General features: G+C 33.5%; 2 protein-coding genes across 2 annotated transcripts; one reads left to right on the top strand and one right to left on the bottom strand.

Annotated features, from left to right (window-relative positions):
• The first annotated feature begins 1,921 nt into the window (after nt 1–1,921).
• On the top strand, nt 1,922–16,332 carry LOC132728585 (fibrous sheath CABYR-binding protein-like). The gene is made up of 11 exons (XM_060714246.1): nt 1,922–2,099; nt 3,720–4,960; nt 5,419–5,563; nt 7,198–7,277; nt 8,137–8,383; nt 8,688–8,773; nt 9,569–9,715; nt 10,389–10,577; nt 11,319–11,619; nt 12,173–12,236; nt 12,709–16,332. Exons 1-11 carry the CDS (start codon nt 1,958–1,960, stop codon nt 12,767–12,769), a joined length of 2,703 nt encoding a protein of 900 aa, XP_060570229.1. The 5' UTR covers nt 1,922–1,957; the 3' UTR covers nt 12,770–16,332.
• A 785-nt stretch (nt 16,333–17,117) lies between these two features.
• Nucleotides 17,118–18,133, bottom strand: LOC132728586 (polypeptide N-acetylgalactosaminyltransferase 1-like; the record flags this gene model as incomplete). The annotated part of the gene is given in 1 exon segment (XM_060714247.1): nt 17,118–18,133. A coding segment is annotated over 1 exon segment (634 nt), but the record flags the coding sequence as incomplete, so codon positions are not given.
• Nucleotides 18,134–18,216: the final 83 nt, after the last annotated feature.

The raw sequence follows: 18,216 nt of genomic DNA, 5'->3' as shown, positions 1-18,216 counted from the left end.
TTAGTCTTCATATTTGGCATGGAGGTTAGTCATGATTAGTAGATGACCCCTATTGATTTTGAGGTCACTAGTCAAAGGTCAAGGTCACGGTCACAGGGGCTTGACTTCAAAAAAGCTTGTCCGCCCAATAACTTAAGATTCCTTTGACCCTTAGTCTTCATATTTGGCATGGAGGTTAGTCATGATTAGTAGATGACCCCTATTGATTTTTAGGTCAAAGGTCAAGGTCACAGGGGCCTTGACTTTAAAAAGCTTGTCTGCCCAATAACTTAAGATTCCTTTGACCCTTAGTCTTCATATTTGGCATGGAGGTTAGTCATGATTAGTAGATGACCCCTATTGATTTTGAGGTCACTAGGTCAAAGGTCAAGGTCACAGGGGCCTTGACTTCAAAAAGCTTGTCTGCCCAATTACTTAAGATTCCTTTGACCCTTAGTCTTCATATTTGGCATGGAGGTTAGTCATGATTAGTAGATGACCCCTATTGATTTTGAGGTCACTAGGTCAAAGGTCAAGGTCACAGGGGCCTTGACTTCAAAAAGCTTGTCCGCCCAATAACTTAAGATTCCTTTGACCTTAGTCTTCATATTTGGCATGGAGGTTAGTCATGATTAGTAGATGACCCCTACTGATTTTGAGGTCACCAGGTCAAAGGTCAAGGTCACAGGGACTTTGACTTCAAAAACTTTGTCTGCCCAATAACTTTAGATTCCTTTGACCCACAGTCTTCATATTTGACATGGCTTTGATCATGATTAGTAGATGACCCCTTTTGATTTGAGGTCACTGGATCAAAGGTCAAGGTCATAGGGACTTTGACTTCAAAAAGTTTGTCCACCCATTAACTTAAGATTCCTTTGACCCACAGTCTTCATATTTGGTATGGATGTTGATCATGACTATAAGGTGACCCCTATTGATTTTGAGGTCACTGGTCAAAGGTCAAGGTCACAGGGACCTTGACAAAAAAAAGCTTTTCTTCTCAATTGCTAAAAGAATGTCCTGTCCGCAATGTATTGATTTTGACATTTTCACATTTGAAGCATGTAGAATACATAACTTAGCAATGCACTGGCTTAGTAACCTCAGATTTGCAGGGAGGGTTGTCCTTGAGCTCTAAATGGCCACTGTTGATTCTGACAAAGTGGTATGCGGGGATATTCACGCCATGATAGTGGCAGTTCTAGTTTTGATATCTTTTAAGCTGAGTTATTCATCTCTCTGTGCTCCAATTACTTACTTTTCTTCTCTGTTGATTTAAATGGCACCAGTGAGTATGTAATTCATTTACGAATGGAGAAGCTGTTAAACTAGCCTATTGAAGGTTGGAGATTCTATTCAGGTGCCTGAATTATTGCATGGAGACACCTGCCAGGGTCCTAGATGTAAAAAATATTTCAAATAACATTGACATTGTTGTCATGACTTAAGATACAGCTCACTGGAAATATTATCTATTTCATCAGTGAGCTGTTATTGAATTTCCAAAGTACTTTTAGTATAAATTTTGCCAGTTTTTCAGGCTTTTATAAAGGTAAAGATACAGTTTATCTCTTTTAATGTTGAAATGTCATAAATGTGGAAAAAAAATAAAAGTATTATAATTGTCAATAAATCTTTACTAGTCTTAGTCAGCTTTTTAGATTTTAGCCGCACAAGTGTCGTCGGATTATACATATGAGAAAGCAGTCCAGCTAGCTTTTAGAAGGTCAGTGGTTCTACTCTGGTGCCTATTTGTGACTGAAATAATTCACAGAGGGGAACCTGAGGTCTTCCTCCACAATTGAAGCTGGAAAGTGGCCATGTGAACTATACTTTATTGGTTCGATGTAAAACTCAACCAAAAATAAAAAAAGACAGCTTTGTTTAAGCTCAATGATATTGAAGAAAAGTAGTTAATAGAATATTTTGTCTGTCACATTTCAGTTAGTTGAAACATCAAGGTTATATTAAGTATATGTTGATATATATTCTGTTTTCAGCTGGTCAGCATAAAACAATAAATGTATCAGCCCTACAACAGACTCTTAGTGGTGTTGTACAATCACCTCAAGTTGTTACAGCTGGCAAAACAAATATAACAGTCGTATCACAAGCTGGTATGTGTTTAGTTTACTCCTTTTATGACAGGCTTCTATTATTTGTTACTGATTTAGTATGTTGTTTATGAGTAATTTTATAACATGGCTTGCTTGTAGTGTCCAGAGATATTGATAAAATTTTTATACTACATGTAGTTAAAGCAGCCTGCAGCTTTTCAAAAGGTTAAATACGTGATATGATGCACATTTCAAAGATAAAATTATTGAAATACTTTGTTTAAAACAATACAGAATTGTTTTTCCAACAGAAAATAAAAGCTGAAGGCTGCTTTAATAAAAAAATTTAATTGTACTTCAAATACCAGTAATTATACAGGGTTCGTACAGTCTTAAGAAGTGCTTAAATTTCAGTCCCTTTCTTAAAAAGTGCTTAAAAATGATAAAAAGTGCTTAAAAGTCCTTGAATTTGATTATTCTCTTGAAAAGTGCTTAAAAAGTGCTTAAATTCGCTACAAATGTGCTTGAAAATGATTGAATGACAGAAAAGTGTCAGTAAAAATCAACAGTTACCAAAAAAAAACAATAAAAAAGATCTTGTTCAGTACCAAAATCAATGTTTGCTCAATGTAACAGACACAAATTGCAGTTAATTTGAACTTCACTTCAACCCCTCTATAATGCTCATGTTGTGTTCCAAGGTTTCAACACAGAATTTAGCCAGATTCTGATATGTAGCCCTCATCGCAAGATCATCGCAATACCCCACTCACTGCGATTTTGTATAGTGCTAATGATTTTTACTTAACCATTCAATGAATATTGACAATATTTTTGTAAGACAATTTACTAATGTAGATATATATCATATTATCATGTTATATTATTTATATTTAAAAGAAACGGAAAACCTACAAAAGAGCGTGATATATTGAAGTTAGGGTTTTAACAGGGGGCCATAAAATAGGGTGGCAGTTCAGTATCTTTCTTGTTATTCTATAGGAACTGTTAAAGTGTACTGTAGCCAGAAAATGTGTTTTCAACAAAAAATGACTTATAAATTAAAACTGGTTAAACATTGTGTAGGATAGACACGCAACAAATTGTGCTTGAAAAATGGAAAAACATGCTTAAAAAGTGCTTTAAAAGTCCTTGAATTTTGATACTGGATGTCTGTACGAACCCTGTTATAATGATGACACTTGAGTATGATCTGTGCCAATTGCCTTAGTCATATATTATAGCTTTAACAACAATGTTAAAACCTTTATAGGACTCAAACACATGTTTCTAGTTTTAAGAAGTTGCTAATTAAAATAAGCCTTTGCTCTATTTAACAAAGTGATTGGGCAATAAAGGGCAATAAATATCTTTGAAATACACATGCATACCACTGAAGATGAGCATTTATTCAGATGATTAAAATGTTCTGGTTAATGAAACAACTACATGAGGTTACCATTGAACCCTAAATTAAACTGAAATCTTCTTTCTTGTCGAGTGATTATACAAATTTATAGCAAGGCCAACATTTAAACATACAACTTCTTTTAACTTTACCCATTTTACTGTGATCTGTAACAAAATTGTATCTTAGATTGTATCTTAGCCCTTTAAAGTTGATTACTCATTTCGAGGATATTGGGTATTAGGCTAGCAACATGTTTTTAAACATTTCAGGAGGAACCTCTCAGATCATCAGGACTATACCAGCATCACAACTTATCTCCTCTTCTACACCAACAGCCTCTTCTCTCCTCGGTACCAGTCAATCAAATGTTTCCCTCATATCTGCTGGTTCAAACCAGATTGGTAACCAGACTATTCAAGTTGCCCAGTCTCAGCAACCATCTTCAAAACCAGTACAGATCACTATAACACCACAAGGGCAGGTGGCTACTACACCTGTTGTCGTTCAAGCATCAGAACCTGTTGCAACTGATGAGGCAGACGGTGCTTGTACAGATGGTATCCACTGTGGGACTCCACCCCCATGTACAGATGGAATCCATTGTGGAACTCCCCCTCCATGCACAGATGGAATCCATTGTGGAACTCCCCCTCCATGCACAGATGGTATCCACTGTGGAACTCCCCCTCCATGCACAGATGGAATCCATTGTGGAACTCCCCCTCCATGCACAGATGGAATCCATTGTGGGACTCCACCTCCATGCACAGATGGAATTCATTGTGGGACTCCACCTCCATGCACAGATGGAATCCATTGTGGAACTCCCCCACCATGCACAGATGGAATTCATTGTGGGACTCCACCTCCATGCACAGATGGAATCCATTGTGGAACTCCCCCTCCATGCACAGATGGAATTCATTGTGGGACTCCCCCTCCATGCACAGATGGAAAACATTGTGGAACTCCACCACCATCAGATAACACACACTTTGTACCTATAAAGGATGGGGCATGCTCTGATGGAATACATTGTGGAACTCCTCCTCCACAAGAAGGTTATGGAACCTGCACGGATGGAATTCACTGTGGAACTCCGCCCCCTCAAGAAGGAAATGGAACTTGCCAAGATGGCATTCACTGTGGTACACCACCCCCACAGGAAGGAAGTGGAACCTGCACGGATGGAATTCACTGTGGAACTCCGCCCCCTCAAGAAGGAAATGGAACTTGCACAGATGGAATTCACTGTGGAACCCCTCCCCCACAGGAAGGTAATGGAACCTGCACAGATGGAATTCACTGTGGAACCCCTCCCCCACAAGAAGGTAATGGAACCTGCACGGATGGAATTCACTGTGGAACACCACCTCCTCAAGAAACTGAGGGAACTAATGAAGAGAATCAAGAAAATGTTCCAACAACTGAGACAGAGGCAACATCACAAGAAGCTGAGACAACCACAGCTGAGGGACAGCAAGAAGCAGACCCTCTTTCATTTACCCAGGTAATGTACAGTTCTTAAGAGGTTGGGTGTAACAATTAATCAGTCTTATATAACATTTAATCAGTCTTATGTTAGAAAACATAAGTCTAAATTTTGAAAATGTAAGTGTAATGTTAGAAAACGTAAGTCTAATGTTAGAAAAGGTATTGTTGAGGCAATTAAGCTACTTTGCATCTGTCAGTCCATACATTTGGTTTTTAGAATGATCAGCTCATTTCAAAGTGCTATGATTGTATCTTGTAAGAATATAATTAAGTGAATTTAGATGAACATTAGGTTTTATTGATAATGATGCAAATTCATACATAGATTTTTATGTTAAATGTTAATATTTTAGCTTACACAGTTTTACTGTTTATATTCAGTTTCAATTATTGACAAGATCTATATACTAAGTCTGTCTAGTTTGCTACAAGTTATTGCCCCTTGTTACTCACAGAATAATGGTTATATTTCAGCTTGATGGTGGAAATTCAGGGGAGACAAGTACGGTTGACGAGGCCGTGTCTGCAGAAGATATGCTGGCATCTGGAGAGCCTTCAACCACGGGCGTCCTAGATGAGACCGAGGCCATGGTCACAGCACCTTCTACAGAAGCAACTGGTAATATACAAACATGTGACTTTTAAATTTTCTCAATTGACATTACGCCGCCTGTCAATCAAACAGACAGGGGTCACAGAGATAAGCCAATCAGCGATTGTTATCAGTTCCACGCTAAGATGCCTACGATGTCCACCATTTTCCTTAGACAAGCTACGTGTCTAAGACAATGGTGCAGAAGTAATTTAGAATGAAATTATTTTAATTTTAATCATATATAATTAAGTTACCAAATATAGTGACATTAGTTTATTATACAATAAATCAATAATTTTCTATACATATGGAAATAACAAGTACGAAACATTTATCCTGGCTATAACACAATGCATTGAAAAGGGAAAAGGTTTAAACAAATCCACTTTTTCCCATTCTATCTATTAATAATCACATTACATATTATAAGGTCCCAAAATATCCAGGAGATATGACCTTCTTTCGTTAATAACGTTAAGCGTCAATAAAAACGCAGCCGTAAAAATGCAAATATAATGAGTAAACATAATAAAAAAATTGGGTGAAATTATCTAACCTGAAAATTTCTATTAAAGTTCAATAAATTAATATTGAACATTCAAATAGATCTGCCTAATACCAAACTAATACCAATAACATCATGTCTGATATATGTGATGTTTATTTTAAAGAGAATAACGTTGTGTTTTGTCGTGAATAATATCAAATGTATGTAAGCAATAAATAATCATATATCATAAAAAGTTAGCAAGGGCATGCAATTTTCTGAATACATTTTAACAATTTGAACAAATTAATGTATCATTAAAACTGAATTTCGCCATAAAACCCGAAAAATGATTTTAAATTTATTTGTGTCACTAATATAACTTTACTGTTTTATCACAGATATATAAACAATTAATTTTTAGTTCCATAATTTTGTTTCGCTACTTCAATTTCAAAATAAAACAATCATAACATAATCATATACGATTCTACATAATTATAGTCTCTCTTTTAATTTGTAAGATATAATGATATTTTGTCAGTTTTAAATTTTCATTTAAAGTCAACAAAAAATAACACCATCTTTGCAAAACGGTTCATGCGTCATTAATGCGTAAATACAGGTTTTTTTTTAATTTTTAAAAATACCGTAATACAGTTATATATTGAATTACAGATCTACTATTTAATAAAATCATTAAAAGCATCAAAAGTTTATATTTACAAAATTTATATAAGGTAAATTCATTGGTAACATTATTGGCACAACAGCTTTGCAAATACATCGGTAGCGTATTTTGTCTAAGGTTTTTACTGACCGGGTCACGTGAATCAGTGGGTGGAGCGATCCCTTCTCTGGCGTAATGTCAATTTTGGAGATAAAATGATAATCTACAATTTTATAAATCATTCTTTTAAGTAGAAATTGAAATTTTTATGTTCACATACAATATTCATGAGCGTTAAATAACAGGAAAAATATGTTGCATCTCGTTTGAGAATCAACCACAATACCATGGAAATAACATAGATTTAACTGCTGTAAATTCATTAGAATTTTTCATTATAAAGATATAACTTAATACCCTTTGGTTATGGACAGGTATTAATTGAAATTTGATGTAATAGATATTGAAGGGTGTACATAAAGGATATATTTGTGATTTCAGAAGGTGTAGAGCCCACACCAGAGATTAAAGAAGAACCAATGGATACCACAGATGTGGCCCAGCCAGAGCAGCCCCAACAGGTAGAATATCTTTATAATCATACCCTCGATAAAATTATTTTGTTCATGGACTTATATAAGATATTTGTAAAGTGTACACAATAGCGGAAGAAATGCAACTGTTTTATTTTAAGCTGACAATATAAATGATACTTTATGACACATTCTAGTATCATTTCTTAGTATGGTGGTTCTCACTTAAAGTGAATCCGCTAAAGAGGACATACAGATATAATGTACACACTCTCTAGGTCACGATTTTCCTCCTCTATCTTATTTTAAGACCTTTGCCAAACTCAAATAAAACAGAATTTTAAAGAATAAACAGACTTAAAAGTAGTCACAGATAACATAGATGGCATTAAGAAATGTGTATTGAATTAATGATTCATGAATCACAAGAATTTTTTGTACATGTTTTTTATTTAGAATTTGTAACTGTAAGTTTGCAATTTGATTACAAGATTGTTTTAATTAAAAAATTCTGTCAATCAACTTTTCATGCATGTCAGCTGATCCCATAACAGTTTGAGTAGATACATGTATAGGTACTTTACAAGATATTCATTCATTATATGAGCCGTGTCATGACAAAACCAATATAATGGGTTTGCGACCAGCATGGATCCAGACCAGTCTGCGCTAGCCTGCGCATCCGCGCAGTCTGATCAGGATCCATGCTGTTTACTATCAGTTTCTCTACTTGTTATTGGGTTTGTAAGCAAACAGCATGGATCCAGACCAGACTGGGCGGATGCGTAGGCCGGTCTGGATCCATGCTGGTCGCAAACACACTATGTTGGTTTTGTCGTGACGCGGCTCATATTGATTTAAAAAACCTCCCATACAGCATACAACATCTTTGATTATTTTCTGATAGCAATCTGAAAGTGAGCAAAGCATCGACCCAGTTACTGGACTACACAATGGCATGCCTGTGCAACTTGACACATCAACAAGTAGTGGTTTATTGGGTCAGTCAGTATCTTTACCTGACCAAATATTTGCTGTACCAAACTCGGGACAGGACACTTCTAGTTCAGATATTAAACCAGAGGACTTACTCCTTCCGAAATCCGAGCCAGTAGATCTAGGACTGATCAGCCAAGCTTCTGACTCTGGTCAAGGTAATTGATATAGTCCAAAAAAAAAAAATTAAAATTAAACGTGATTGTGTAGTGAGATATATTATTGCATATGGTAGAATACATTTTGTGTATAAGTACTTTTTCTTTTCAATATATATATATATATAACCTATGCTGAGATCAGAATTTCAAGCTTCACTGATAAATGTAATATTTTATAATCTAAGCAAAATCAGAAGAATCTACTATTGCAGTGTTTCAATCATAAGTTAAGTAATATTCACATATTATACTCATATTAAAAGTAACTATAGATGATATTCATGTTATGTTTGTATTTCAGATCCTCTAGCTACACTAGCAATGGCAGCAGCATCCTCAGCAGGGGCTGTAACTAGTATCAAACAAGAACCTATCAAACCTACACAAGTATGTACAACAGTTTATTATATATTGTTGCTTAAAATAGACCACTTTTTTACTTTAAGCTTTTTTTTGTTTTTGTTTTTTTTTATTTATGGCGCACCAATACAGTTTTGGTAATATGGCACTGAAACAGGAAAGATGATTTTGGCTTACAAACTTTAAGCAATACAGGGGTCAAAACCACCTCATCTGTTTGAGCTAAGAAATGCATAGACTCCAATATTGGGTTTGAATTATTGGAGTCTATGAATCTCGTAGCTCCAACATATAAAGTAGTTCCTTTGGTGTAAGCCAAAAATAATCTTTCCTGTTTAGGAGCCATATGACCTATACTGTGTTGGTGCACAGTAAAACCAAACAAAAAGAAATTTTTAAGTGAAAATATTGGTTAAATGTCACACAAATATATATATTATATTCACAGCTGTCTTGTATTTTTGGCATAAAGATAAGATATTTTGGGCTAATCAGTTCTTTAATCAGAGGACAATTGAAGAAAATGTTATATATATGTGAGATCATGCCAAATGTAATGTAATCATAACTTGATATTAGAATTTTAAAATTTTAGATGTTAATTTTGGAAATTAGTGCTTATTTTCTTTGTCATTAAAAAATGAATACAACCAACCTAGTGTTTTGATGTGTTGTTCTCCCCTCCCAATCTTTTAAAAAATGAATCTTGTTTTAATTTCATGACCAATGTTTCTGCTGCATTTGTTCTTTATTGAAGATATTAGGTTGTCAATATGTTATCTGATTGAACTGTGAAGTTCATCTCTTATCTGTCTTATTTAGGAGACTAAAGTATTAACAACAGTTTCTACACCAAAGAAAGAAGGGAACATGTGGTATGATGTTGGTATCATTAAAGGAACGTCCTGTCTTGTGTCATATTACCATCTACCAGCAGAGGGTGGTCAGGGAGATATAGCTGATAAAAAGGTAAGAAACTTAATGTTTTAACATCACAAACCTTTATAATCTAAAAAACTTGGAGCAGGATACTATATGACAAATTATAAGTTGCCATTTTGTATATGATGTGGACCCTTTCATCTACTGAATATGAGGAAACTATCGAGCTAGCTTACAGAATGTATATGGTTCTACTCTAGTGGTGCTTGAGGTCTTCCTCTACGAGTAAACCTGGACATTGGCCATATAACCTTTACAGTGTTTGTTGAACTTCAAACCATTCAAAAAAAAGGAAAAAAAAAAGACTAAAAATGAAAAACTACTAAACATTTATTATGAAGATATAATCGCTTTTAATTCAGAAGTGACCATCGTGAGTTTGAGTGTTGCCAGAATCAAAGTTGATATAACTCTGCTATCGGCATATACTGGTTACTTGGTCAAACTGCATAAATCTGCTTGCAGGTCCTGCGATGTTTCAATATTTTTTTCATTCCTTAACTAGCCCTCAAAATTTTATGGAATATATATTAATGGTCTGTCTTAGACACTTTTCATGATAAGATTCATCTTGGTGTAAAGCATTGGATGAATCATGTTCATTTTGTTGTAAGCAAGTGCTGAAATATCATGTATCAGAAATACATATTTGTGCAAGTTATGTAATGATCATAAAGAAAGTTACCATCATTATTTCCAGGATATAGATGTCGTGTCAATACAGGATCACAGTGTATTAAAGAGACAAGAGTTATTGCCGGGAACAGCATACAAGTTCCGGGTCGCGGGTATTAATGCTTGTGGACGTGGGCCATGGAGCGAAATATCAGCATTCAAAACCTGTCTACCAGGTTACCCAGGTGCTCCATCAGCCATTAAAATTAGCAAGGTGAGTACAATATGACTTGAAGAATGGAAAGTTGTTTTAACCCATAACCTGATTGAATTAGAAGTGATTAGCTTTTGCCACCAGTCTAGAGCTAGGCCAGCTTGCATATCCATGCAGTCTGACCAGGCTCTATAAGTTGGTAGCTGAGTTTTGTATATTGATTATGAAGTCCCTTTAACATTGTAAGGATTGTTCTAAATTAAGATAAAGCTGTACAAATCTATTAAGCAAAATTAGCAGGTTAAGGGTTCATATGCACATAATCAAAGACCATTGCTAATCTGTAGCAATAAGTGACTTAATCATTCCTCAAAAATAGCTAAAAATGTATAGATCTACTTTGTAAGTGAATTTTTTCAGATAATCTAAATACACTGGTTTAAGGTTTCTTGAAAACTGATGGTAGTCAAATGGCTAAAGATTGTTTTAGCCACTTTTATATGAAATACATATGTAGTCACAGAAAGCATACTGTTTCATGTAAAGAGTCTTGTGAAAAAATATTGTATGCTACTCTGTTTTAAACATTTACAGCAAAATAGAATTATAGCACCAATAAATTTTTTGTATCAGTTTTTGTTTTGAGATGATATAATTATGAGAGATTTTGATCTTATCTTAAGCAGCCAGGGGAGGTAATAATTGCTATATGAAAAGCATCAATTGCTATGATACTGCCAAAGGTGTAAAAAAGAACTACAACAAGTTGTACATTTAATGTGTGTCAAATTTTATTCTCAGAGTGCAGATGGTGCTCATCTTTCATGGGAACCTCCACAAAATACAGCTGGAAAAATTACTGAGTACTCTGTATACCTTGCTGTACGTAATGCAGCTCAACAAGCAGAACAGAAACCAGGTGGCGCTGCTCAACTTGCATTTGTACGAGTATTTTGTGGACCGACCGCATCATGTGTGGTGAATTCAAACAGTTTAGCCAGTGCTCATATAGACTATACAACAAAACCAGCTATTATATTCCGTATAGCAGCTCGTAATGAGAAAGGATATGGTCCGGCTACACAAGTCAGGTGGCTTCAAGGTATGTTATATTTCCAGTGTTGTATCATTCTGTCTGATTTACTGGTTGAATATTTCAATAAGACTACATACATATTGATACCAGTATATCAATTATAGTTTAATTTTTACAGGATTTAGAAATTAAACAGAATTTTAGTTTGTGTAGGAAGCTTGAGGCTTATTAAAACAGTTCTAAATCTGTTCCTGGACCCAATCTATAAAAAGCAATCAGTATAAAGTTACTAGCTCAATGAAACAATAGTTTGGCCGTGATGGGGTTTGAACTCATGTGTCCAGCAATTCTTAGATTACTAGTCTGAAGATTTCACTACTTGGTCATGCAAAATAATAATAATAGTCATGTAACTTTCCTTTGCCCATGTCATTCTGCCCCATCTTAGAAATGGTCAAAGCAATATATAGCAACAGGGTATAATAGTGCATGCAAAAGATTCCTAATTAACTGTTTAACTCATATGTCACTGCCTTGTCTCTTACAAAGTATATTTATACTATGTAGTGTATAAATTATATTAAGCTTGTTATTTAACATAAATAAATCATACTTTCAGATGCTGCCCAAGGAGCTGCTGCAGCTGCTACAAATAAATTGCCCGTGAAGAGAACTGTTGATGCGTAAGTCATCTGTTTATGTACTTTACTCATCTGAAGTTTGTGTTTATACAAGTTCTATAAAGCCCTTCTTACAATGCAGTTACACAGCCTTTATTATCACAGGGATAAATACATAAGTGTATATATACATGTATATGGAGTGATTTAAGAATGAAAGTGTAAACAGTGTTAGTGATGTGATGTAATTTGTAGATCCAGTTACATGTCAGCAAAGTTAATTGATCTTCTATTGTGTTGATGTGACATATTGTTTAAAGAAAAAGGTTTTTAAATTTTCCCCCAATTTTATACAAAAAGGTGTTAACTTTCACTTCATCTGATTTCTTTAATTGAGATTGGTTACATTCATGAATATTACTATTTTTGTAATCAGAATAAATTTGCATAATCTCTTGGTCAATGACAGTAATCACATGTAGTTTTTTGTTGTCACTGTAAAGTTTATTGATCATGGTATTATTATATATTACAGGGCACAGCTGCAGGCAATACAAATGAAGAAGATTAAGACGGATGATGAAGCTGGCATGTAAAATACTAAAACCAGTCTTAATTTGTAGGAGAACCAGTCTAATCAAATATTGATAAACCAGTCTGTAATGTTTAAAGTAACCAGTCTGAAAAAAAATTCTAGAACCTTTGAAGATTTTCACATCAGAATCATAACAAAGCTTGCATGTTAATAATAACAACTGTTCTAGTTAATATTAGCATTTATTTATTAGTAATATTTCTTGTGAAGCAGTCTAGAAAATGAGATCTTGTTTAAAGACATGATGCAAATATATCACTGCAATGATTAATGGGTATATTTGTCTGAATGCTTATTGGAGAAATATAAAGGAAATTTATTTACTTGTATGAGGGACCAAACAAATGAAAATATAAATATTACCATGTAGACTGTTAGATCATAGGAGAATTTTGAGGACTGTTTTGTAAAACATTTTACATTTGATGAATGTATACAATTTTTTGCAAAAGGCTGGTTATATTTCAATATTTGTGTTATGTTTTATGTATGGTATAGATACATGTCTCGCATCTAGGGCAGCTTCATTATATCATGATTAATCCACAGTTAAAGAGTAAGGCTACACAAACATTATCATACAATTTGTTATATCACACTGACTAAAACATCACTTATAATAAATAAGACTTAATGAGATTATTTGATATTTGAAATAAAATCTCACTGTTTATTCTGTATGGATTATCATGATTTTTGACTTGGTTAAAGAATTTTTATGACTATATGTTTTTCTTTAGAATGAAATTGTTCTCATTGTTATTGACTGTACATATTGGCAAATTGTTTTCGGGGGAAAAAAACTGTTTTGATTTTTGTTGTTGAATGTTTTAATAGGGTAAATTGGAACTGAAAATTTGAGTGCATGTGAAGCTGTCATCCCATTATTAACATAAGCAGTTCCTTGGGGTAAACTGGGAAGAATATTATTCTCTATGAATTGATCTCATTCATTAATTATTCACACATGGATATTGTTGTTTTCCTTATCATTACCAAAAAAATATCAGTTATCATGTACCTTTGTTTTGGATTGAAAGGTCCTTTTCATAGAGGGGTTGGGGAGAATCGGTCAAATTAAAATTTGAAAGAGTAACAATAAAAAAAAGTAAAATACAGTTTTATGGTAATAATTATTTCAAAAGAGTATTTATTACAACTATTATGACAGTACATAGATCAGCTCTGGTGATAAGATAATATCATTTATATCATGTGAATTATAGAATTGAAAACAAAATTTTTATGCTACTATGTTACCAGTTGTTCTAAAAACAACCATAATACATTGCATTCCAATTCTAGACTAAGTTTTTGAAAGTAAGTTTTACAGTCAATATTATTATTATTATTGGAAGATAGATATAGTAAATATATTCCTCAAGCTGACCTCATGTGGAGTTAGGCATACTGTACTTTCTTTATCTTTTTTAATGTCTTTGTTTATGTAATATACATGTTTGTAAGGATATTTGTTTATGTTTTTTGTTTGTTAAAAAACAGCAATACATTGGTTTTTAGTTGCACATGTGTCATAATATATATTTTTGTGTCATTTCTGTTATACATTTCTGTATATAATCATTGTCTAATGTAAATGATTCATTGTAAGTCCTCTTTTTCATTTTATTCTTGAACAATGTGAACAAATTTAAGTAAATTGTCAATTGGAATAATGTAAAGTGTTATAACAAATGCAAACTCCTTAGTTGTGATTCACCTATTTCTCTTTGGATAATTACAAATAGTTACTGGTAAGTGGCCAATTCATGAGTGTTAGGTTTGTTAAATTATGTAAATAGTAGCAAATTTTGTGACTCTTTGACAAAAAACTCAATATCATTTCTACTGTCTGTTTTAGGCTCAAATCCTACTAGTGATGTTGAATATGTTAAAGGTAGAAAGATATGCAACCAGGTTATCACAGGTTTTAGAGCTTACCTTGATAACCAGCTTGTTACTTGTAAAATATTGTAATGAATAGCTTCTTAGGGAGTTCTCTGGCTGTCTTAAGTCAAAGTCAAATATTTTTTGGTTTTTACTAAAAATTCAGCTCTGAAAATTATATAACATAATAGTTATAAGCAATATACATGTAACAGCCTTACTGTTGGTAGTGAGGCAGTGTCATCAAGTGCTATGAGGCAACATCTCAACTTGTATACATTCATGACAAGATTTGAGCCATGTCACGACAAAACCAACATAATGGGTTTGTGACCAGCATGGATCCAGACCAGCCTGCGCATCCGCGCAGTCTGATCAGGAACCATGCTGTTCGCTTACAAACCCTATAACAAGCAGAAAAACTGATAGCGAACAGCATGGATCCTGATCAGATTGCGCAGATGCGCAGTCTGGTCTGGATCCATGCTGGTCGCAAAACCATTATGTTGGTTTTGTCGTGACCCGGCTCAATTTTCATTTTTTCATAATTTGAGATTTAATGAATTTATTTCACGAGATAAACATGTTATACATTATGTTAATGATACTATGATTTGTAAATAGTGTACATAATCTTCATCCAAAAAAACTTCATTTATATGTTCTTTGAGATTTGTTTCTGTCTTTTTGCTTCCATTTTTTATGTTAAGACCAAGTTTTATCAAACTGAACTATCTTATTTTGTACATTTGATATACTTTCTTAGAATTAATGCTCCATAGTTAAAGAAATAAAAGCCATAATAAATAATGAGACATCTGAAGATAAGAAAATGAACATTGTAATATATTGCCATTTTGTAAATATTTAGGGAAGTCTGTTCAATAAACATAAGGACATTTTAGTTCTTTTTATTTTGTTAAGCGTCGGCCTCATTTTGCACAAACAAGCTACCTATTCAATAAAAACATGCATCCCATTCCAAACAAAAAAACCAATTTTATTGCCTTATATTATAGAAAATTAGTCTTTCATGACTGTGAAACATCCAAACATTATCATCTTAAATGTATGACTTACTACATGTAATAGTTGAAACTGTCAAAGTTACTAAAATAAATTCAGCACAGTCTATGATTGAACGCTACAAACTACTTTACATGTACATGTATATACATGTCAAAAAAATTTGCATAAACATTAATACAAATAATTGATATTATGCATACATGTTATATCATGCAGAAATTTTCTTAGAATGTTGTTACGTCCTTCGTAACCCATCTGAGATTGCGATTTTCTTCTGTCTTTTTCATCTTGTCAAAAATGTTGTATTTTTATTGTCTGAAGGAGCTCAAAATGTAGGTGAACATGGGCGCTTAAAAAATAATGGAACAGAATGGCCTGATGTTATGTTCTCATTTTCACTTCTTATAATGAAAAAAATGATGGGTTTTTATCAGGAACTGAAATGTTAAAAATTCAAGAATTTCTTGTTAAAGAGTTGATGTGTTATCATAAATGTACTTTCATTACATTGTGAATGTATTCATTGTCAACATTGATGTTAATTATTTACTGTCATTTTGTACAAATAAACATCTTGTTTCATCTTCATTATCATTATAGTATACATGTGTATTTTGGTATTAAATATTCATTTAGCCAAACACCTAATATTTGTTGTGTTTATTTAGAGGTGCATGCCTTCAGATTAATGTGTCTTAAATTGATGGCATGTTTCTTTTTTTTACTCTGTCAAGTGTGTCCTAATAGAAATAGTTTAAGCAGAGACATAGATAACAGAGATAGGCAACTTCCTAGTCAGTTAAAATATCACGCGTTCCTGCTAAACTTAAAACTTGTAGCAAGTAAAACTTATTAACCAGATATCAAAATCAGTAAAATAATACATTTTCTGAAAGCTTATGCATTTGTCTATGGCTGCAGGTAAAAATATTTACAGTTTCCATTTAAATAAATGACACATCAATTTTTAAAGAGAACTACTTATTAATTTTTGTAACAAAACTATTCATATGACGAAAAAACAGGCTCAGTGAGTATGTTCTGCTTTTATTTTCTAAGTGAAAGGCAAGGAAAGATTCTATTATTTTAACATGTAGCAGTAGATAAAAGATTAAAGTTTTAAATGGTGTGTAATATAAAAGGATCAAATGTACATCCATTAAGTTTTATTTGCTACAAAATGCCTAATTTTTTGCACTTTTGATAGGCACGAGTGATATTTCAATGGAGTATAGGAGCTGCTTATCTCTGTTATCTACATATCTGGTTTAAGTAATAGAAAATTGAAAAGTTTTGAAAGGAGGTTTTACAAAACAAGTAATTATTTAACTGTTTACTCTTTACATTATTTATTAAATTGGTCTTCATCTAAAGCAGTCTTTTCGAAGAAATGTTTAACTGCTAAATTACCCAATAAACTTCACAATTACCCAATGATTGAAATTAATCAGCATGAAAGGGTGTTATTTTCCTCTAGTAGTTTTTTATGCAACACTGTATAGATAAATGTTGAAAAAAGTGTTGTTGTTGGCGTTTGATTTCAACTAAACGGTGATTTAATAATAGTTACTGTGACGTAATACCTATCAGTTATGTAGTAACTAGTAGGAACTGTTTTTGGTTAAGTCCATTTATGTAGTAATTAAATAAAATGGCGTTTGTATGTTATGAATGTACTTGAATTGATCTCATTTCATTATTTGGCCGTGCTCTTCTCATTTTATAAACAGTAGTTCAGTATTTTCACTAAAGAAAGACTTGCTTTTCAACGTGGTGGGTTTTGTAACAAATACAGTTTTTTTTCTAGTGCACGTGTTATTCAACTGTGTTCCACTCCCAAAGTTGATCAGGATCTTCCGTACATCCACTTAATCCGAGATTGTCACGTGTAAATGCAGTTAAACATAAATCAGATGACACGTGTATTACACGTTTGTTACTATATTTCCATTTGGCATCCGGGTGACTGTACTCCGACGGAGACCGTCTCAAATTTAGTTTTAAATCATCTACATTCTTTTCTACATCGAATAAATGTCCTTCAATGCATCTTATATTGTCACTTTCTGTTAAGATAAAGTACTGATTAGAGGATATCATTTCATGACATGGGTATAAGATAATGCTTAGTCGGTTATCAATTTTAGCTATGTCGATACATCTTTTATAACGAATATTTCGAAGACTTCCTCGACACTTTGGGTTTTTCACAATATACACGTTTGAAAAAGACCGTACCATGTCGACGAAATACTGGTACGGCTTACATCGGTTTCTGGAGCGGATTGCGCGTCTGCTTTGAAGATCACCGACAGTGAAGTTTTTGTCACTAAGATAGTTCCTGATGGTATCACTGTATGGAGGATCCATCCAAACCTGCACCATTCTGGCTTTGTTTAAGGAATGGAAGTCATTTTTTGGATCATTCGCACCCCATGGAGTTATTCTGAGAAGAAAAAAAGAAATAACTAGCATTACTGTTACTCATCTTCACCTGTTTATATAAACATACGATAATACGATAATTCAACG

This window comes from Ruditapes philippinarum, unplaced genomic scaffold (assembly GCF_026571515.1).
Source record: "Ruditapes philippinarum isolate M1 unplaced genomic scaffold, ASM2657151v2 ctg17972_1_1_1_1, whole genome shotgun sequence".
Classification (NCBI taxonomy): Eukaryota; Metazoa; Mollusca; class Bivalvia; order Venerida; family Veneridae; genus Ruditapes; species Ruditapes philippinarum.
The sequence above is the reverse complement of the archived record's forward strand: the minus strand, read 5'-3'. Positions and strand labels throughout refer to the sequence as shown.